The sequence below is a fragment of the Leguminivora glycinivorella genome, chromosome 15 (genome assembly GCF_023078275.1).
Source record: "Leguminivora glycinivorella isolate SPB_JAAS2020 chromosome 15, LegGlyc_1.1, whole genome shotgun sequence".
Lineage (NCBI taxonomy): Eukaryota > Metazoa > Arthropoda > Insecta > Lepidoptera > Tortricidae > Leguminivora > Leguminivora glycinivorella.
Window position 1 is genome coordinate 2,873,404 of NC_062985.1, and position 23,424 is coordinate 2,896,827.

General features: G+C 37.4%; 1 protein-coding gene across 1 annotated transcript in view; it reads left to right on the forward strand.

The window, feature by feature from the left end:
- Nucleotides 1-23,424, forward strand: part of LOC125233799 (limbic system-associated membrane protein-like) — a 122,989-nt gene that overhangs the window by 20,586 nt on the left and 78,979 nt on the right. The window contains exon 3 of the mRNA XM_048139909.1: nucleotides 13,283-13,410. Coding sequence (XP_047995866.1) covers nucleotides 13,283-13,410 — 128 coding nt within the window. The remainder of the gene's footprint in view (nucleotides 1-13,282; nucleotides 13,411-23,424) is intronic.

Here is a 23,424-nt window from a genome sequence, read left to right on the forward strand (position 1 = left end):
ACAAACAGACACACACACTTTCCCATTTATAATATTAGTATGGATACTCCCTAGAGACCTTAGAACAAATTAAATTATTCTCATTTGAAAATATTTTAATTTGTATTTTTTAAGTAGTAACACTACTATTATACTATAAACATTAAATAAATGTCATATACAAAGAAAAAGTGACCAAGGCCTCCAAGTGTTCCGAGCTGGAATCGAACCAGCGTACTCCGTTAACCGGACGGATGCCTGTAAAACCACTCGGCCATCGGATCACGAAAGCAAGGGTCGAAATTTCCAAGTATATGACACAATTACTGAAGGCTTGGCGCCCCCCCGCCATCTCTGAGGTAGAACCGAAACTTGGAGGCCTTGGTTAGTTTGTCTGTCAATTTTATTGCGTGTGTTGCAATCCGCAATCATATTTCACAGCGTACGACGCTGTGATAAATTGATTGATTGTTATTTTTACAATGCAACGTGAGCCTTAACTTTGCCATAAAGGTAACAAAATCTATTAAAATGTGGCCATGCGATTTTTTTTATGCGATAGGAGGCAAACGAGTAGACAGGTCGGCTGGTGGTAAGCAATTACTGCCGCCCATGGACAATTAGACACCCGAAACACCAGGAGAGTTGGAGGAGCGTTGCCGGCCTTTAAGTTGCTAACTTCAAATTCAAAATTCAAATTCAAAATTCGTTTATTTATCAAACAAGGTTTCTTAGGGTGTCGAATCCTCCTTTTAAGTTTGACACTTGTGTTAGGAGGAATTTGCTCCTTCATACAAACTAAACAATCGTTAATTGTTTATAGAATAGAATACGATCGAACACGATCAAATTGTATCTATATGGCTCCTCTGACGCAGATATAGTCCCAGCGTTAGCCCAATATGGATTGGGGACTTCATATACATAGGTACATTTTTTTTTAAGTTTGAATAGGTAGACGTTTGACCACGATCACACCTGATGGTAAGTGATGATGTGGTCTAAGGTGGAGCACGCTTACCTAAGAGATAAGCTATTTACTCTTGCTTTAAAGAGACCTAGATTGTACTCATGCTGAAACACAGATTCAGGCATCAGGATCTTTGAATTTGTTCGCAGATGTACATCTGTAGATTTTCCTTCACCTAGTGGTAAACATCAAATTATACTTCGTACGTAACTTCTAAACTCATACGATCCAGGATTTGACCTTGCGACCCCCAGATTGAAGGTTGGGAATCACTCGGCCACCACCGTTTCGAATTTTGTACTAGAAAAATTCTAGTTTAGCTAAAATGTCCTCGCAAAGCACCGATTGTTCGCTAACATACATGAGCAATGCACATAACAATCATGTGGCGTCGTGACAGGTATTGTACCAAATTGCAAGCCGTACAGAACCCTAAAAACGTCATTCCTCGTAGCCATTGGCATGAGCCATTTTATTTGCGTCGCTGTTTGCCGATTCGGGAATCGCTGAGCCACCATTGTGCGCGTTTTAGTTTAGCTTTTGAATGTTTCTAAAATATTCTGACTGAATGTGAATGGAATGGAAAGCAATTGAAACGTCAAAGTTTTTTTTTTTTTTTTTTTTTTCAAAAAAACTTATGACTATATTACATTTTTTTCTTTTCGCCAAACTGGAACCAGTTTGTTGGCGAATTTGATTTGGTTTGTTGCTGTGAAAGGATCATAGATAGGATTTTGACAAGAGTTTTCAGAGCATCTAGTATAATAAATATGAGTCGACAACGTTCCTATTCATTTTTTAACCCCCGACGGGGTGTTATAAATTTGACGTGTCTGTCTGTCTATGGCGTCGTAGCTTTTGAACGCATGAACCGATTTAGATTTAGTTTTAGTTTTGTTTAAAAGCTGTATCGACTATGTCGGGGGTCTTTTCAAAATTTAAATTTTGTATCATGGTTATGAATAATTTCAATACACGTGGTGTGGATCTTTCATTTTATCTCTGGATTCCAATAGCGATGACTATAAAAATCTATGTAAGCGCTAAAGTCCTGGCAACTCAACTACCTAATAGCCACGACCGTACCTGTCCTAATAATTATTTTTAGTCTATGCTACCTATATTTTTCTAGAAAGATGGCGGATACCACTCAAGATCGAGCAAGGAGGGAAGCTCTTGTATGGAAGGCCAAATTTCATTTTGAGTTATTGCGCCAGCCAAGTCACGCGTGAGTATGCTAGACCTCTAAAGTAATTGGATATAAAACAATTACAACTGTAGGTAAAACAATTACAACTGTAGGTAATGAAATAATAATAATTTAGCATACCTAAGACAAAAAGACAGGTACAAGTATTAATTAGCTTACACATTCACATAGCCTAATACGACAGCCCCCAAAATATTCCATCTCTAATTGCTACATAATTAAAAGAGTTTATTTCAAGACCTGTCTCAAAGAAGCCAAATTAAACATACATACATACAACATACATACAATCACGCCTGTATCCCATAAAGGGGTAGGCAGAACACATGAAACTACTAAAGCTTCAGTGCCACTCTTGGCAAATAAGGGGTTGAAAGAAAACGAAACTGTGACATTGCAGTGACAGGTTGCCAGCCTCTCGCCTACGCCACAATTTAACCCATATCCCATAGTCGCCTTCTACGACACCCACGGGAAGAAAGGAGGTGGTGAAATTCTTAACCCGTCACCACACAGGCCAAATTAAAATAAATTAATGTAATTAAAATATAGGTTACTAAGAACCAACGGCATAGGTAATGAATTCCACGGGAAAAGAAGGAATATGAGTCTTAAAACCTTAAACTTTAGAGATTATTTTTAGGTGAAGTTAGTGTGGAAATGTGGACATGTGGAAATGACGGTTTAGATTATATTTTTATAACGGTAATACGATTTTTCATTATGAAAACGCGGTATGAAAGAGCGTTACAGTGTGGTGAAACTAGTAATTATTCTTACCTACCTAATTATTCTGCCTTCAAACGTCAAAGTTCATTTGAAGCAATAGTAGATTATACACAATATCGACTCATTTTATTATTATTATGCTTAGACTTTGTAGCATTTAGTTTAGAAATCGTACTTAAAATGTATTAATTAGCTTTTATAAAATTGTATAGTCCCTAATTTTTAGATTTTTGTTACATTTAGCATTTCATTTTTTATTTTCCTTTTTAATGTATGTCAATAGCCGAATCATTTTTGTTAAACTGTCTTAAGTAACCGGACTTCCACGTAGGCTTTGCGTAGTGTGGAAGTCACAGTAAATGATAAAATTGTTTTTCTTGGTAAATAAATTATTCTATTCTATTCTATTAAATAACCAAGGGATGAAAAACATTGAATTTAATCGAAGTCATTCACGGTACGCGTGCCTTGGTTTTTTAGGGTTCCATACCAATAAGGTGTACAATAAAGGCGCGACTCTGTCCATCTGTCTGTCCGTATGCCATGAAACATATTCGTCATCTGTCCGATTCCTGTCCGCCTGTTTTTCTGTCTGTGACACATATGTGTCTGTCTGTATGTCACATCATGTGACAAATATACTCACATTATAAAGATCATTATTTCGTCAGATTATTTGATGGCTATTTAATGGCATCAAAATAGTGCAGTGAAACAATGAAATATCATTATGTAATAGTGAATCTTCATAATGTGAGCATATTATGTAGGACTACTTACCTAACTACGTTTATATGAATAATCTCGGGCACTGGAGACCTTAGTAATTATATTCTTTAGTATTACTATATTTTTGTCATTATAAACCATTGAACTTCCCAGCTAAGGTAACATTTTGTAAACTCATTTTAAAATTCCATCACGAAGCTAAAAATTACGACGCCGTAGCGAGGCATTGCGCATATATGATCAATCAAAATTCACCGGCAGAACTATGCAATAACTGAACGTAACTTTACGCATATTTATAGGGGGCGTTGGCATGGAAACGGGTTCATACAGGGTGGGTTTTAAAACGGGTACTTTAATAGAGGAAGTTTCAATATTGAATAGAAAGTAATAGAAATCATTTATTCAGGCAACTCATCAATAGGTACAAATATTGAGATCGTTTGACACTTTAAGCAGATGCTGACTGACTGGTTTACGTAGATGCGTTTTTTCGATCTTTGGTATATAAATATATAAATATGTACCAATGTACCCCCCCCCCCGCTCCGGCTACCGCACGGGGGATTCATCATCCTCCTTGCGTTATCCCGGCATATTGCCACGGCTCATGGGAGCCTGGGGTCCACTTTGACAACTAACCCCAGGATTTGGCGTAGGCACTAGTTTTAAGAAAGCGACTGCCTTCCTTCACGGGAAAGCGACTGGTAAATATCAAATGACATTTTGTACATAAGTTCCGAAAAACTCATTGATACGAGCCGGGGTTCGAACCCGCGACCTCCAGATTGAAAGTTGCACCCTCTTACCGCTAGGCTACCAGCGCTAGACTACCGCACGGGGATTAAATCATAAAAATGATGACAATAAGTTTTCGGTAACACAATCATAAATACACAAACGCGACGGGGGAATGTGTGTGTAGGAGAATATATGAAATCTGTGGTGTGTGTGTATACTCATTCCACACATTGACTACAACATACACATTTGCATCGGTTCCGGGGCCCGGGGTTATTGTTAACAATGACGGATAGGAGGAAATCGCATTTGACTTGCTAATTACCTTTCCACACATGTTGATGACCTCTGTTGTGCGAAATGACGAAGAAAATATATTTGTTAAAATAAAAACCTTTTTCGAACTACATTATATTGGATTGGCACAAAAGTAATGACACACTCTACAAAACTCTATACATTTCCTTTCTTAAGTTAATTGTTTTCGATAATATTCTAGTATGTTGTAGAACATTCTAGGTACTTCTAATGTGAGGGTATATAAAGCCGCCCTCGTGATTGGTTTAGTTAGATTGAAATAAAATGGACGAGCGACAAGTTCGAACACTTTACTTATACGAGTACTTGTTAGGCCACAGTGCGCGGGCTGCGGCTGACAATATCAACACTGCATTGGGCGCTGGAAGTACAAGCCATGCCACGGTGTCCAGATGGTTTGACCGCACAGAACACCCCACTAGAAGCCAAATGCAAGCGATATTGTTCGAGACGCAAATCACCAATCCTTGCGGGGTGAGGCGGGCGCGCACGGTGCTGCCATTGGTCGTTTCAAATAATGGCGCGCCTTTATGATTAGCAGTAGGGATGGGAATGGGACATGTCTATTATGGACAATGGTACCGGTACCAGTACTGTGGTGAATTTGTTTTGCAACAAATTATAATATTATAATTAAATTATAATAAGGCCTAGTTACCCTTCGGGTTGGAAGGTCAGATGGCAGTCGCTTTCATAAAACTAGTGCCTACGCCAAATCTTGGTAGTAGTTTCCAAAGCGGACCCCAGGCTCCCATGAGCCGTGGCGAATGCCGATGCCGGGATAACGCAAGGAGGATGATGATTGTGATAGCATCTCAATAAAAATCATTCTAGTAACTAATAACTAAACTGTGCATTTTTACTTACGTTTATTAAGTTAAATTACCAACTAAATATTCTAAACTAATCAATGAACTAAATACCACTACAGACTCTACAGATTCTAGATAATTATTCACTATGACAAATCTACTTTCTTTTATATATCATAAAATGGTAGCACATGGTACGAACGGCAGTACGAAGTTCCCGCAACAGACATAAACTAACATGGCCCCATGCCTAGTCGTTTACGTGAAAGGGATAGCATATCACATTGTTAACTCGGCAAAAAGGGATGGACGCGCCTCGGCGCCGCTCAGCACAACCATATTGACCAGTATAAATGAACTCCGCGGATAATAAACAATATTCAACAAAATAATTAATTTGACTTAACTGTGGAATGTTATTCCATGTTTTTTATATGTATAAGTGTTAGAAGACTTGTCACACCACTTTATGCTGTAAGAGACCATTGTTTGCAACCAAATTTGATTATTTAAGATTTTTTCCCGAGCAGACACGGACACTGTTAACGGGTCGTATACTTGGGCGCTACTGATAGTACTGATCGGTGTCGCACGCGTTCAAACTTTTATAAACCTGATTTGTCGTATGCTTGGTGACCGCGAGTCGCCCTGTAAGGGCCGTCTTGTTGTATTGGTCTGTGTTTGACCGTTTTAAATCAAGAGACAGGAGCCTTGAAAGTCAGTCACGCTCAGGGCGACCACCTGCATTCAATGATGACGATTTACGCCGCGAACTACAGTCGAATCCTGATGCTACTACTCGTGAATTAGCAAAAGCACTTAACTGCAGTCACCACGCTGTGGAATACCATCTGCATGAGCTTGGGTATCGAAAAGTTTTGGCTCGATGGGTACCGCACATCCTTACCGACGCCAGTCGTGCAGTCCGTGTCGCCATCTGTCAATCACTTTTGCTGCGACCCCGACGTAAAGAGTTTTTGACTGATCTGGTTACGGGAGATGAATCATGGATTTATTATGAGAACGATACACGTCGTGCTTTTTGGCTGCCTCGAGAAGAAACGCCACCAACTCAACCGAAGTTGAGTCAAAAGAACCGCTTAAAAGTTTTGCTTTGTTGTTTCTGGGACTCGCAAGGCATGCTGTTTCATGAACTATTACACAATGAAACTGTAAACGCTAACAAATATTCAACACAGCTCACCGAACTATCTTTTGCTATCAAGAAAAAACGACGAAGACGAGCCACTGTAATTTTACTACATGATAACGCTCGACCTCATGTCGCATCTACCGTTCGCCACCCACCCACCTTATTCTCCAGACCTCGCACCATCAGACTTTCATTTGTTTAGAGCCCTGAAACGACATTTGCGGGGTAAACAATTCAATGATTTCCATGATGTACAGGTGGAGTTGAACAACTTTTACAAGGCACAGCCATCAGAGTTCTGGGCGAAAGGCATCCAAACTTTGCCGGATCGTTGGCAAGAAGTCATAGATGCTAATGGTGATTACATCATCGACTAAGCTTTTTGTATTGTAATAATAATAAAAAATATAAAACGTAAACCAAGTGTCTCATTACTTTTGTGCCAACCCAATATTTTACTTTTTAAGTAGCCGAAAGACGAAGGTTCAAAATATACATAACATAATTATTCCAATAGAGCATTTCTTTTTCTTTTCGCCACTTTTATGAAATGTGATATTTTTGAAAAAAAATATGCTATTTCTACTCGGAATTACTAGCTTTTTCAATCCTAGTAGTTAAAAAAATTGTCCCATACGATTTTTTCTTATTTTCTTACCATTTTCCGTACATGTTGTGTGGGGTAACAAAAGAGGAAAGTAAATTCTGGGACACTTTTTATCTCCCAGTGAGATTGAAAGTACTCGTGATTATGAGTACAATTTGACCTAAAACAAAAAAAATCAAAATAAAAATAAATGCTTAGTAAATAAAAATAAGTAACAAATCTGTTACACCAACACAAGCTTCAACATTGACTTATTATATACCAAACTGCAGTACCTACTACAGTTTGTTGGCAGGAATTTCGCAGGACGGGGATGCACCGGTACGATAAACTTTATTCAACTAGTGTGCTAGTTTCGCCCGCAAGAGAGAAGAGATCAGACTGCCTAGCTAAGGGTCCCCCCACATCTAGCGTTTCGCGAGCGTCGCGTCGGGCAAAGCCCGACGCCGCGTCGACGTCGCGTCGACGACGTCTTTTTCCATACAGTTGGCCCGACGCGACGCTCGCGAGACGACTAGATGTGGGGGGACCCTAAAGTGCCAACGTTGACGCTACGACGTGGCAATCTAAACGCAAATGATTCTGTTGCACCAATACAAAAAAAACGATAGAGAGAGAGAGAGAGAGAGAGAGAGAGAGAGCGAGAGATATGAGCGTTACCAATTGTGACATTTTGGCTACGTAACCTGGCCTAACTTTCATCCGAATCAACCTTCTGTCGAAATAATGTGAAAATACTAAAAAAAATTTTTTTTTTAATTATAATATATGGGCTTACACTTTTTGCCTTTGGCTAGTCTGTGGAGCCAAAGGCAAAAACGTGACATACGATGGAGTGAGCTCGCCCAGAAGATGCCTGTGCAAGTCACTCTTGATTTGAAGGTACAGTCCACTACAAAGAGATGTATACACTTTTTCACCTTATTACAATGCCATAAAGTGAAAAAGTGGATACATCTCTTTGTAGTGGACTGTAAAAAAGCTGTTGTACACAATAAAGTAATTACTACTAATACTTAGTAATTACTACTACAATTCCAAATTTGTATAAACGTTTGGATACCCAGAAACTACTCGTATTTGTAGAATAAATGTATAATTCCAATCTCACAGCTCAAAGAAAACTTTTAGTTCTATTCATATCCTCAAATCAATAGTGTCTAGTATTAATTTATCACTTCCAAAAGAGCTGTGGAATTGGAAATGTATTTATTTGGTTGAATTTTGTTCCTCTTTCGCCGTTTCTGACGTCAAATTAGAAGTCGAAGTTGTTCTTTTACTTTGTACTACTTTTATAACTTACCTAGTTTTTAATTGGTTTTGTGTTTTGCTTAACATATTACAGATAAGCAAACGTAATAGTACATTTTGTATTAAGGGTTGAAAGTGAATGATTACGAACGAGAGGCCCGACGCTGAAGGTGATATTATACACCCGCCCGTGATATACACAATGTTTTTCATCACACTCGCGAAGTAATAACCAAATTTTAAACTAAATGTATTAAAATACCTACGCTGACATTTTTAACATTCGTCCGCCATCTTGTAATTTTTGACAGGTCGTGGAAGGCCCCACCCAGGTATAAACTTTACCGCCCGAGGGCGACAAAATTGCTCATTACGTATCAGTACGCAGGCATGTAATAACACTGTTTACAAGCGAGGTAGTCTAAATACCTTTTCATAAAGGTATTTAGACTACCTTTTGCTACACTATGACATTGAGGTACTGTAGTAGATGTAGGTATCGTTTTTATTAAGGAAAAATAAATTTAATACAGTTTATTTTTCACTGATTACTCGTAGGCTGTTTGTATATTTATTGAGTAAATAAGGTACAGCGGGGAAAATCTCGACTGGGGGTCAATGGTAACTAATCCATCTTTTCCATTATTACCACTATAATTCTACATGTATCCACTGAACACGCCTACTGTATATAACCCACAGACCAACCCCTATAGACATCCATTACAAGACGACTCGCGGTCGCCAGCCTTCCTAGTATTTGCACTGATATAAGCGCGGGCGCTCGCCGTGCCCGATCAGTATCGACCAAGTAACAGCGCGTGTTTTTCGCACTAAAAAATTGGAAAAGGGTATTTTGATGCCTTAAAGATGTCCACCTGTAGTGTGAAATGGTGTGGAAAGGTAACAAGAAGCTCAAATTTAAAAACAGACGGCATTACATTCCACAAATAAGTCATATTTATAATTTATTCAGAGCCGGCATAGGTCAACTTACATTGGCCACTTACGCGTCAGTAGAGGGACAGTCATACTTCTGTCCCTTTTCATCTGGCGCGACTGCCCGCCGTCCTTGAAACGGCCAATCACAGCGCGCTTAACACATTCCCCGCCCGCTCCTCGCACCCCAAACACTGGTGACTCGTATCGCGAACAAAATATACAAGATTTCTACTCTATAGGAGGTTCTCTGTGATATAACCGGTGGAAACTCTATTTAATAATGGAAACATTGTCTATGTCTATGTCATTGCAAAACATGTAAAAAATGGACATTTGCCCCCCAGTCGAGATTTGCCCCGCTGTACCTTACGTTAATTTTTTTGTTGTTATTTTTCTACCACTATTTCAACAGAGACCTCCACGCACGGGGGTTTAAAAAGAAATATTTGTCAAAAGAAAAAATAATCACAATTTTCTCATGATACTTGAAAACTAACTATATAAATTAATAAACCATACCAGACCCTTTAGCACAACTTGCCTTGTCGCGCGCGAGTCCATACATCAAGCGCGACTTCAAGTATGGACTCGCGCGCGACAAGGCAAGTTGTGCTTGAGGGGCAGGAAATAAGGTTCATGTTTCACAAACAAACTGAACACATACAAGAGCCCGTAGTATTTTTGTCCTCCGATTGTTACTATAAGACTATTTCGGTCCAAACTAGCCCTAGCATCATCGTCATCATATCAGCCCTTTATCGCCCACTGCTGAGCATAGGCCTCTCTTCTAGTTCGCCACTTCTCCCGGTCCTGGGCTTATCTCATCCAGTTGTGACCCGCAGTTTTTCGGATGTCGTCGACCCAACGAGCCAACGGATGCCAGGCACTTCTTACATTTGTTAGCGGCCACCATTCCGTTAACATTTTGGTCCACCTGCCATCACTCTTCCTAGCAACATGTCCCGCCCAACTCCATTTTAGTTTAGTAATAACGAAACCTACGTCTTTAACCTTAGTGCGACGACGGATATCGGTATTCCTTACTCGATCTTGCATCTTAATAGGTACTGAGCATGGCGCGCTCCATGCACCCTAGCCCTAGCATAACCTAGCTCATCACCCTCCTTGCGTTATCCCGGCATTGGCCACGGCTCATGGGAGCCTGGGGTCCACTTTGACAACGAATCCCATGATTTGACATAGGCACTAGTTTTTACGAATGCGACTGCCATCTGACCTTCCAACCCGAAGGCTAAACTAGACCTTATTGGAATTAGTCCGGTTTCCTCACGATGTTTTCCTTCACCGAAAAGCGACTGGCGAATATCAAATGACATTTCGAACATAAATTCCGAAAATCCCATTGGTGCAATCCGGGGTTCAAACCCGCAACCTCCGGAGATAAAGCCGCACGTACTTACCGCTAGGCTACCAGCGCTTCCAACCTAGCTATACTTCAGTATTTTATCTACAATATACCGTTTTAAACAAGCAGTGTATTTAGTATTAAAGCCGAAAACTTTAACTAAAAACGTAGTTAATACAGCCGAGCTGCCAGCCAAGCTTTAGAATGAGACAATTTAGAAAAGTTCATTTTGCTGCCAACAGGGAATACTCGCAGCGGAGCTTGTACAATAAAGCTCTGGAGAAATATTAGCGACGTACTCTGTAAACGAGCTTTACTCACATAATGAAGCTGACACGCGGATAACTGGAGTTTTGGATGCTTTTGTCACTAGAAATGAAGCAACTACAAATATGTTTTTTCTTCGTATTTTAACGGAAACTCAGGAACGGGTCATACATACTATTTCAGTCAGTCTCAGTACAAGAAGTGTAACGTTGACCGAAATAGCACTACAAATACCAACTTTTCTAACAAAATACGATGAAAAAATATTATGTACTACATCTGTACTAGGGTTGTAAAAAAACGGTTTTTTTTCTGGCTTGAAAAAAAACATGAAAAAAAAACCGTGAAAAGAAACAGTTTTTTTTCTGGAGTATGTTTTTTTTCTAAAGTACGAAATCTCAAAATTTGCAAAGTAGTTAATACTTTTATACGGTTTTTTAGACTTAATGTTAACTATTAAACGAATTTAATCAAATAACTTTAATTTCTGGTCTTATAAAAGTAACATTTACGAAATCTGTAGTTTGTAGTTATCACTATTTACTGTTGGCAACACCACCGCTTCTCCACGCTACACGCCGCATCGGGGATTCCCCAATAAACGTTTGTATACTGAATTAAAATGTACGTTATTGTTATTGAAACACGTTACATTTAACGAAAAACCGTTATTGTCGTATTATTTGTTCATCTGAAAAAAAACCATATTTAGAAAAAAAACCAAGGTGCTCGGTTTTTTTTCATAATTCTGAAAAAAAAACATTTGGTTTTTTTTTCTATTTACAACCCTAATCTGTACTACACCCGTCGAAAGCCTACATACTCGTATATGATTATGTAGCTACGTCTATGACTTTATTTCAAAGGTGATTCGACGAAATTCAAAATGATCTCTTCGCGCTTAACCCGCTGAACCGGTTTAGTTGCAATGTGATTTAGAGATTGTATAGTTTTTGATTGGCTGGCCAGAAATAGCACTAGACAAAGAAGATTGGAAAAAGAGGGGGGAGGCCTTTGCCCAGCTTTGGAACACAGTAGGCTCTGAATAATAATAATAATATGTTATAGGAACTTTCCAAAAAGCCACAATATTAAACACATGTCGTATTAAAAGAAAATTTTTAACGTCTTCTATCATATCTGACACAATTTAATTATTACTTCGTTTAATTATACTTGGCCATGGCCCGTATAATAATAAACAAACCTCCCTTGAAAAAGGAGAAATATTAAGAAAAACATAAAATAATAATAATAGTTTTTACCAGTATAGTTTACGGGGTGTTGTTTGAGCGGGATGGACATTAAATAATTTTTATCTTGGAAGCATAGAGTATCAGTATCACTTAAGCTTGTACAAAATATCTCACTTCCACGCTGCATGTGAAACAACAATTGAACCATGAAAATGAGATAATTGCGCCAACGCCTGATAATGTGTGCAATTATTTTCCTCGAATGATGTAATTGCCTTTATTTTTTGATCAGGCGCTAGCCAACAAAATAATAGCACGCAGTCGAACAAAAGCTATTATCAGATATAGTAGAAATACGCTATGTTTACTTCATTAACCTCCTGCCGGCGTTGCGTCCTATCGGGTCAAGGCCGTCTTGTCTTTCCTAGAAAGCCTAATGATGTTGACATTATTTTGTATTCGTAATATGAAGACGTCGCAAAGAATACACGAAAAATGTTAGTATCTTTTTTTTCCTTGACCCGATAAAAAAAGGGCTCAGTAGAAATCGACTGTGGACCATGAGACCAAATATAGCTTGAGCAAAATTGTAGGAACAGTCACTACAATTTTATTCCATAATTTCGTTTTTTATTACCCGCTTAATTGCTGACTGGCACTAACCTGAGCAGTTTCATCATAATTATTATTAATAATAATTATGATGAAACTGCTCAGCTCTGCTCTGAATAATATAATTATGCTCTGTCTTCTTCTTTTGGCAATACAGGTTGTAAACTTTACACGAAGCGCTTTGCGTCTTCTTTTTTATGCGCACTGGCAAGGAGTGTCGGCGTCTAAATATATTTTCCCAGCTCATATAACCCAGTTTAAATCAAGGGTGTACAGTACAGGCACCTTCTGGCCGATTGTTGTTAACCACGACTACGCCTCAGCTAGTCTGTGCCCAAAAGTAAGCTCATTTAAAATAAAAAAACAAATAACTAATAATGTTTTAATTTGTTCTTTTCAGATGCTCAAACAACCACGAAGAAATTCCCCGATGACCCAGAGTTCGAGCGGCCGATCGGCAACCATACATTCTTCTTAGGGCGTGAAGCAGTGCTAGGATGCGCTGTCACCAACCTGGGCAAGCATAAAGTAAGTTTGACATTAAAGGAACTTTTGCTTAAGTAAATTTTAGGTTATTTTAGGATTTAAAGGCTACAACCACCAAATTATTGGTCGTGAGGGTAATTCTCTTTCGCAAATACTGTTTTTTCGGCCAATGATTGACGCGATGACATCATCTTCGCGGCAGGGGTTCCCTTTATCTTGCAGAATATCGATTGTCCGAAATACATTTGGCATAGCAGCTTTCGCAGAAATATTTTTACCCGAATGATACTTTTGCATAATTGTACAAATAGCATAACTGTCATATCGCATATACCATATACTAATATTGTAGATTTTTGAAAAATGTCATGTTTTTATAGCTAACCTGCGAGATGAACTATCTCCTGTGGACTAATTGATCTTCAATTTTTTGGGAAAAGAGCGCATTTGACCAATTTGGGGATTTCTCAAACACATACTTCAGGCGAGTCCCACACATCGTGCATTCCCACTCCGTCAAAAAAAAAAATGACTAGAATTACCATTATCTTGCATAATTATTTTAGTCATATTTTACCTTCGCATAACAACGCTTGGCAGAATCCTCTTATGCAGGTGTCCATAGGTGACAAGTTGACAACATTATAAGTAGGTAGGTAGAGGTCACGGGGTGTTTTTTCAATGTTGTTGCAATGGCAGAGCGACTGAACGGTTGTTCCAGAAAGTTGCAGGTTTGAGTCCTGTCGGAAATGTAAGTTTAACCCCCAATAACCTAACCACAAAATTAAAATTTTGAAAAAACCCCCGACCGCGACATAGTTGACTGATTTTCATGAAACATGGCTAAGAACACTCCCGACTAACTCAGCTTTCAGCCAAAACATGCCACAGACAGACAGACACACACACAGACAGACAGACAGACAAACAGACAGACAGACAGACAGACAGACAGACAGACAGACATACAGACAGACAAACAAACAAAACAGACACGTCAAACTTATAACACCCCTTCGTTTTTGCGTCGGGGGTTAAAAACGACGGGTGTTATAAGTTTGACCTGTCTGTCTCTCTGTGGCATTGTCGCTCTCGAACGGGTGAACCGATTTAGGTTTAGATTTTTTTGTTTGAAAGCTGAAGTAGTCGGGAATGTTCTTAGCTAGGTTTGGTGGAAAGTGGCCCACAATGTCGGCGTTTTTATTTCCAAATTTAAATTTTGTGATTAGGTAATATCATTTTTCCTTTATTTTAAAAATGTGTAGTATCTATTTGTCCTCTCTATTCACTTCTTCTTGATCAAAACGTAGATTTTAAGTAGGTAAGTAGGTTTAAGTTGAACGGCTAAGACTAGTCACAAACTACATATATACAGACTATGCCACCCCGTACCACAAAATGCGACTGTCAAAACGAAACAATTGTTTGCAGCGGAAATGGATAGATGTCGCTCATAGTCCCATTTGGCACATATCTATATTTAATAAATTTGCAAGCCTTGTCATCCGATACATCCGTCTCAGGTTTTTCTCTTCAATAATTTGACAGGTGGAACTGACTAACTATTTATTTTTATGCAGGAACATCGAAATGCCTGACATGTAGCGAAAGCTAGATGATACCGAATTTCGGGCACATTGTCATGGCACGTTATGGTCTCATCAGAAGTTCGTTCGCTTTTCAATCCAGAGGTCACTGGTTCAAGCCTCGGTGGAGACACACGTAAAGATATCCAGTTTTTTGGGTTTTATTATTATTTTATGGTTTTTTATTTGTTTAGATTTTTTTTGCGTAAGTTTTCACGATAATTCTTAATTATTTTGAACGTACATTCCAGAATAGGCAAAATATTACAACCTTAAGTGCGTTTTCACATTATACCCGATCCGCGATATCGGATGTAGGAAGGATTTCAAAGGCGAAAATCAAAGATGGCGACTTAAACATAATATATGCGATATCGGTCAATGAATAAAGGCAAGAAATTGGTTCTAGCTGGGAATTTTCTAGAGATTGAAGACATTATTCCACCATTTGAACTTATGTGCAATAAAGTATAAATAAATCATTGGTTTTTGAAATTGTTGATATGTCATTTTCATAGGCTAACTGTAGGTACTATTGGGTTGGTAAGAAAGTAATGAGCGATCGATTGAATTCCACATAAAATTTTTGAGCGAGTTCTAGAATCTTCTATGGTCGAAAGTATATAAAGGGCTAGTCGCACAGTTTCTCGTCAGTCATTCACTAGCTGTCGCCGAGCTAATATAAGGAAGAAAATGGACGAATTAAAAGTGCATGTAAGGCATTGTTTACTATATGAATTTCAGTCTGGCCATTCAGCCGCCGAAGCAGTGCGTAATATATGTCAGCGTGTTGCTCCTGAAGTTGTGTCTGAGGCCACGGCGAAACGATGGTTCCAGCGGTTTCGTAGTGGCGACTTTTCATTATCAGATCAACCTAAGTCTGGTCGACCGGTGAAGATTGATGTAGCCAAATTAAAAACCTTAATTGAAGGAGATCCGAGGCTAACGAGTCGTACTCTTGCTACCGAGTTAGGCTGCTCTCATGTCACCATAGAAACACATTTACACGAGTTGGGAAAAAACTACAAATACAGTGTTTGGATACCGCACGAACTTGATAGAGATCAACTAAACCGCCGTGCCGATATCTGTATACAACTTCTGTCTTTTCGCCGCACATTCAACTGGTTGAACCATCTTATCACTGGAGATGAAAAATGGGTCTTATATATAAATCACACACGCAAACGTCAGTGACTAGCTCCAAACGAAAAAGGAATAGAGGCACCAAAAACAGAGCCTCACCCGAAAAAAGTTATGCTGTCCGTTTGGTGGGACATTCATGGTATTATTCACTGGGAACTCCTACCAAGTGGAATGACTGTTACCGCATCAGTATACTGTAATCAGCTTGAAAATTTAAACCAAAAAATCTGTCAGAATCGTCCACAGCATGCTAAAGTTTTTTCTTACACCACAATGCTCGCCCACACATTGCAAAAGTGACTCGGCTAAAGCTATTGGAGCTAGGTTGGAAAGTGATACCTCATCCACCGTACTCTCCAGACTTGGCACCTACGGATTACGCATTGTTCAGATGGCTAAGCAATGCCTTGAATGAAAAAAAGTTCGATGATCAAGCCCATCTACGACAGTACATAGCTGAGTTTTTTGAATCTAAACCTAAGAACTTCTTCGCCGATGCTATTCATTCTTTACCATAACGATGGAGACAAATAGTAGATAACGAAGGCCGTTATATTTTTGATAAATGATTAAAATAATAAATTAAATAAAAATTACAATATTGGTTATGATTCACTCATTACTTTCTTACCAACCCAATATATCATTCAGGGACAGGGTACAGGGTTTATAGTAAAATAAAAAGAAACTAGCTATAATAACTTTTAATTATAATATACATTACAAAAACTTGTTTCATTTACTTGAAAATATTAGAGGTTTACCATATCACAACAAATATATAGTCATCAATGCGATGAAATAAGTTCTCAGGAAATTTATTTAAAATGTGATAAGCCTTTAGTGCATGGCCTGCTTCTGCTTTTCTTGTTTTCGTGCTCCTTCATCCCATTGAAACTTCGATGTTTACGCATTTTTGTCAATCCGTTTCGATGTGTACACAGGAGCAGACATGAGGGAACAACTCAAATGATTTTGGAACATACTCGTAACTGGGATTGGCTTCCACATCGGCTTTTCTACCTCCAATAAAGTTTGCATTATAAATTCACCGTAAATTCAATACTTGTATCAAATGATTATGCACTTTAAATAATCAGAGGTTAGATGACACTTTTCTTCTTACGGCAATTATCCACTTAAACGGTGGTTTCGTTTCCACCACAGTCTTGGAAATAGCTAGAATTTAGTCGCTATTTTTCTTGGTGTTATTACAATTCACCATAACAAATTTTACTAGGCCCATATTAAATTTATCTCGAAAATGTTTACTGCAATATGGATTTGACAACGTAAGTCAGTGACAGGAATGTCAATTTTGGCCATAGTGAGCGCTGGTGAGCGCTGTCATCCTTTTAGTTACCCCCTCCAGGCCTCCACCCGCTTTGCACCCTGCACCTTGCCAATACAGTACAGACTTGTCATCCCATACATCCGTCTCACGTTTTTCTCTTCAATCATTTGACAGGTGCAACTTAATAACTTAAGTATTTACTTTTCAGCAGGAACATCGAAACGCCTGACACATTAGTGAAAGCTAGATGATGGCGAATTTCGTGCCAATTGTCAAGACACGTTATGGTCACGGTTGAAGTTGGTTTGGTTTTCAATCCAGAGATCACGGGTTCGAATCCCGGCGGAGAGACACAAAGTGAAGATAACAGTTTTTTTGTGTTTTATTTTAATTTTATGGTTTTTGATTTTTTTGCATAAGTTTTAACGATAATTCTGAATTATCTTGAATGTACATTCCAGTAAAACCAAAATATGCTAGGTAAAATATTACAACTCTAAGTGCGTTTTCACATTATCCTATCCGCGATATCGGATGAAGGAAGAATTTTAAAGGCAAAAATCAAAGATAGCGGCTTAAATATATTGGATATCGATATCGGTCCTACATCTGATACCGGATCGGATAATGTGATAACGCACTAAGACGGAAGTATTACTTTCTGATTATTTCATTTTTAGTAGTATAAAAATGTTTTACCACAAACAACTACATAATTTCAGCACGACAGAGTCAGACGGCACTATGATCAGAATGAGACTAAAGTTGTCAAAATGATAGATATTGTATATTATTGGGGAATAAAACAATAATTATATTAATAGGCCAATTTTATTCACCAAATTCTTTGAAAAGTTTTTTCATTACCATACTAAGTGTTGGTCCAGATTGATAAAACATGGAATATTGGTAGTTCGGGGTGTAAAAACATGTCAAACCTGAGATATGAAATATTAGTACTTATTTTCCCATCAAATATAATGAATAAAAATAAATCAAACACAAAGTATTACTTAAATAAAAAAATAAAAAAAGATTCACAAAAAAGCAAGGTCTCCCCGGTGAGATTCGAACCTCGTCTGCTGCTCAAGTTATCGCAGCTAAAAAGCAGTATCTTTGACCGCCACACCAAACTTCTACTTAATCAGAGTGACGAAATTAGGTAACTTATACTGGGGACGCTATTGCACAACACCCTGCATTTTATGATTAAGCACTGAGACTTGGCACAGGTTGTTCCTTGGGTGGCCCTGAGTAGATAAAGATCGGGAGGCATTGAGAGCCCCCCTTAATTTAGGAGGGAAGAGGGGGGGAAGGCTGGCGCCGCCGCGCTTCCTTTGAAACCATATTTCTCTAAAACTATACAAAATAGGGCATGCGATATATCATTTTCGGATAAATGAAGGACGAGGAATTCATTTTTGGAACAAAAAAAATGTATTTTAGAACAAAAATACAAAATAAAATGGGAAAATCTGAAAACGAGATTTTTTTTTATAAATATTATTGCACATTTTATGAAAACTGTAATGGTTTTTTCTAAATAAAAAATATTATTTAATAGCTATATTTATCTAGTTTTAGAAAATGTATAATTTGTTTTAGAAATATATTATAGGACGAGTGATAAAAAATAATTTACATCGCCCGATAGGGTGATTTGAATGCTCATTTCAATAAGTTTTGTCAATGATTTCAGGTATAATCACTATTTTTAACACACGAAAGCCGTAATAATTGTAGTTTATTGCTATTTTAGTGATTAATGTACTTAAAATAAAAAAAAATACAAAAATTTTAAAAAATATTAAAAATGTGATAATTTTTTTTAACTTTATCCTATTTTGTTCTTTCTACACAATATATATCTAAAAGCAATAAATATCAATAAAAAGCCACATTTATGCAGTTTATAAAAATATATATTTTGTTATATAAATATATTACGAAACGCGAGATAAAAAATAATGAAAATGAAAATTTTAATGTACGGGTCAGCTTGCATTATTCGATGAGGTGAGGTAAAGGTACTACCCGCTATGCAGTGGAGTTCGTCTAGTAATACAGAAATATACTTATTCTAATAACGTTTACACATGTAGGTATATCACGACCCAGTACAGAAAATTGTAAAAGTCCTATAATATAGTTTATTTTGATTGTAAAATAAAATTGCATGTGACTTATATTGCAAAAAAAAATGTCTTAATCACGTTCTCCTCTCCTAAAGCAGTTCTGCATGCATAGGCTTGAAGATTTTTTAGTTTACTAGCAGAATTTAGTTACTTCCTTTGGGCCCCCTTAAATCGGTTTTACCCATCCATAAAAGATAAAATAAAAATCGTCATATTCTTCCTTTCAGTATCAATGATAGTTAGTTATTGCGCAATAGTGCCATAAAAAATAAACTAGATTCGTATTAGCATTAAACATTAATGATTTTTGAACTAAGACATTGCTTTTGTACAAAGGAGAACCTCAAAAAATGGTCTGACTAGACGAAAACATGTGTATCGGGACTAGTACTCAAGGCTCTCAAAAAGTGTAGCTATTTTGAGTTATTCAATAAAACAACATGAATAGTCTGAATTTAATTATGTATATATCACAACATCCACTGCATAAGCACATCAGCTCCGCACATTTAATTTAAATAGTACATTACATCAGAGGCCGGGAAAATGAGGATTTCCGGCCAAGTGGGTATATACGGCCGAGCGAGCGTGCGAGCGAGGCCGGATAGGGATACGAGGCCGGGAATCCGTTTTCACGCCGAGGCATGTATAGTGCTTTTCTCAAACATACAATGAAATAAAAAAAATGCTCTAAAGGACAATATTTTATAAAAAAAAGTTACTTTGCAGGCCTAGGACTGAAAAATAATATGAAATCCCTTTACAGTCCTCTCGAGTTGTTGCGCCCAAAAAGCGATACTTCCCAGCCCATTTTAAGGAACGTAAAGACAATATTTCATTGCATGTTTGAGAAAAAGTCTTTTTTTACGATTGCACCTTACGCGGCACTGTTTTTTACACCTGCATCCGACAATTTCGAGGCATGTTTCTGCAGCAACAGGCAACGTTGCGGGCAAGTAGGCTCCCAAATCCCAATTGTTACAGACTTTCGTCCAGCCACAAGTAGCAAATAATGGCAAATTTTGAATTGGGTTTACTTAGTTGACCCCATACATGGACACCTTGATATACCTATAACCCTTACAAAAATGGTGCAAGGCAGCTTTTGTCGGTGAAATGCTGTTAATTTGGCGGTCTTTTTTGGTTAATAACTATTTTCGGCACTCGTTAACCAAAGTACAGGACGCAGATCTGGGGGGCCGATTTTTGAGTCTCACTGTCACTAAAATACTGGTTGAAAACGGTGAATTGCCTATTATTTTCAGTGACAATTTTCTGAATTCGAACGCCGTGAGACTCAAAAATCAGCCCCCTGGAATAATAAATATGTCAAGTAAGAATTGTCCATAAATTATGCAAATCATATAGATAACTACTATTTCACAAGATGTATTAGGATCAGATCAGATCTGACCTATCATATCAATCGCTCATTTCATGTAATATAAATAGTTAAATTCGGACTATATAGGAGTATGTTGTTTAATTTGAAGTACTCTAAATAACTACACTTTTTGAGAGCTTTGAGTACCTTTACCTCACCTCATCGAATCATACAAGCTGACCCGTACATCAAGATCGCCCTGCCACGTCACTTTCATTATTTTTTATCTCGCGTTTCGTAATGTATTTATATAACAAACTATATATTTTTATAAACTACATAAATGTGGATTTTCATTCATATTTATTGCTTTTAGGTATATATTGTATAGAAAGAACAAAATAGGATAATGTTATAAAAAAGTTATCCCATTTAATTTTTTTTTTAATTTTTGTATTTTTTTTATTTTAAGTACTACATTAATCACTAAAATAGCCATAAAATACAATGATTACGGCTTTCGTGTGTTAAAATTAGTGATTATACCCGAAATCATTGACAAAACTTATTGAAGTGAGCATTCGTATCACCCTATCGGGCGATGTAAATTATTTTTTATCACTCGTTGTATAATATATTTCTATAACAAATTATACATTTTCTAAAACTAGATAAATGTAGCTATTAAATAATATTTTTTATTAAGAAAAAACCATTACAGTTTTCATAAAATGTGCAATAATATGTATAAAAAAAATCTAATTTTCAGATTTTCCCATTTTATTTTGTATTTTTGTTCTAAAATACATTTTTTTTGTTCCAAAAATGAATTCCTCGTCCTTCATTTATCCGAAAATGATATGTCGCATGCCCTATTTTGTATAGTTTTTGAGAAATATGGTTTCAAAGGAAGCGCGGAGGCGCCAGCCTTCCCCCCCTTCCTCCCTCCTAAATTAAGGGGGCTCTCGATGCCTCCCGATCTTTATCTACTCAGGGCCACCCAATGAACAACTGTGCCAAGTCTCAGTGCTTAATCATAAAATGCAGGGTTCCCATACAAGACATAGCAATAGCGTCCCCAGTAGTAGTAAGTCATGAAGACTTTTCACGACAAATTGAATGAATATTAAATGTTTTGTTACTTCAAAATGCAACGTTGCCAGACTGCTGACTGCAACGTCGCATAACTCTAGTTTGGTCGTAAACTGATTTAGACCTTAGTAAATTATTATTAAAAATCAATTCAGAAATAGAAGATGATGGCTATACACGGCGCTTGACTGATGGATGCGTTTTGTTATATAAAAAGAGTAGGTACATATTTCTGAAAATATTTTTATCTTCTTGCTTTAAACTAAAAATCATCTTGATATTTATCAATTATCATCATTTTGATATTTTGATATTCGTATATAATTAATAACCTAGATACAAAAAGAACATAATGAATGATACTTCGATATTTTACCAGTATCGAAACGCAGTAGGTTGGCCATGACAGCCAGTGACAGTACTAGTACTGAGGGCTTACTGCTGTCACCTGGGTTAACACATTGCGGACATCTTTCTCTTTTACTCCTATCCAGGCATATAGAGTGACATATATAGCCACATAGCGCAAACTCTGGTGTTCGTGGAAAACCTCCTAGCTAGACTTGTCATTCATTCATTGTAAAAATAGTAAAAAGATTTTGACTCTAAAGACTAATGTTTAAGTGATTTTCAGTCTTATGTTAAAGCTGAGTAAGACGTGGATGGCGGCAAAGCTTTTGTAAATACATACATATATTGAATCACGGAATTAAGCAACACAAGGCAATTTTTGTTATGTATTTATATTCCGCGTTTTGTTTAAGCCGTATATTGTATCGTTTTTCATAACAAAATGCGTAGATAATTTACACCTTAGTCTGTAACGTATTCGCAAAGGTTCTTGAGCGAAACTAAAATCGACAATATCCACCTACACTCAAAAAAAATCTTTATTTATTAATTATACTATAAAGCAACATCTGCTGACCGTTTGTAATTGTCGATATTAATATATCTAGACTAACTTTCAATGTGGTACATGCAACTGGACAACTGTCACTGTACATTTGTAATCCTTATTACAAGAGCATAACGTCTATGGTTAGTTAAGACAGAGTATTGCTGTTAGTAGGTACGATGGGTACGATGTTGAACCTTAGGTTACCTTCCATCAATACTAATACTGAAAGACAATTTTTAAACTTATTGCATTACATGTGTCTAACAAAATTTCAATGAAATGGGTTGTGAATCTAATATTTAAAAAAATCACTATTTAAAAGGAGATGGTTGAAAAGGGTATAAAATATTTAAAAAAAAGAAAAAAAAAAGATTTTCACTACCGAGGATCGAACCCACGACGTCAGGGCCGCGTCCATCGTCTTACGCTACTATAACTGAGCTATTTAAGCGATAGAAAGGGTGGCGAAATATTAACTAACTTTCAATCTAGTACATGCATGGCGTTACGAGTCCTAAAATTAATTATATTCTTTTAAAGATTTATGTCTCAAAAGTGACACTTAACGCCATCTAACA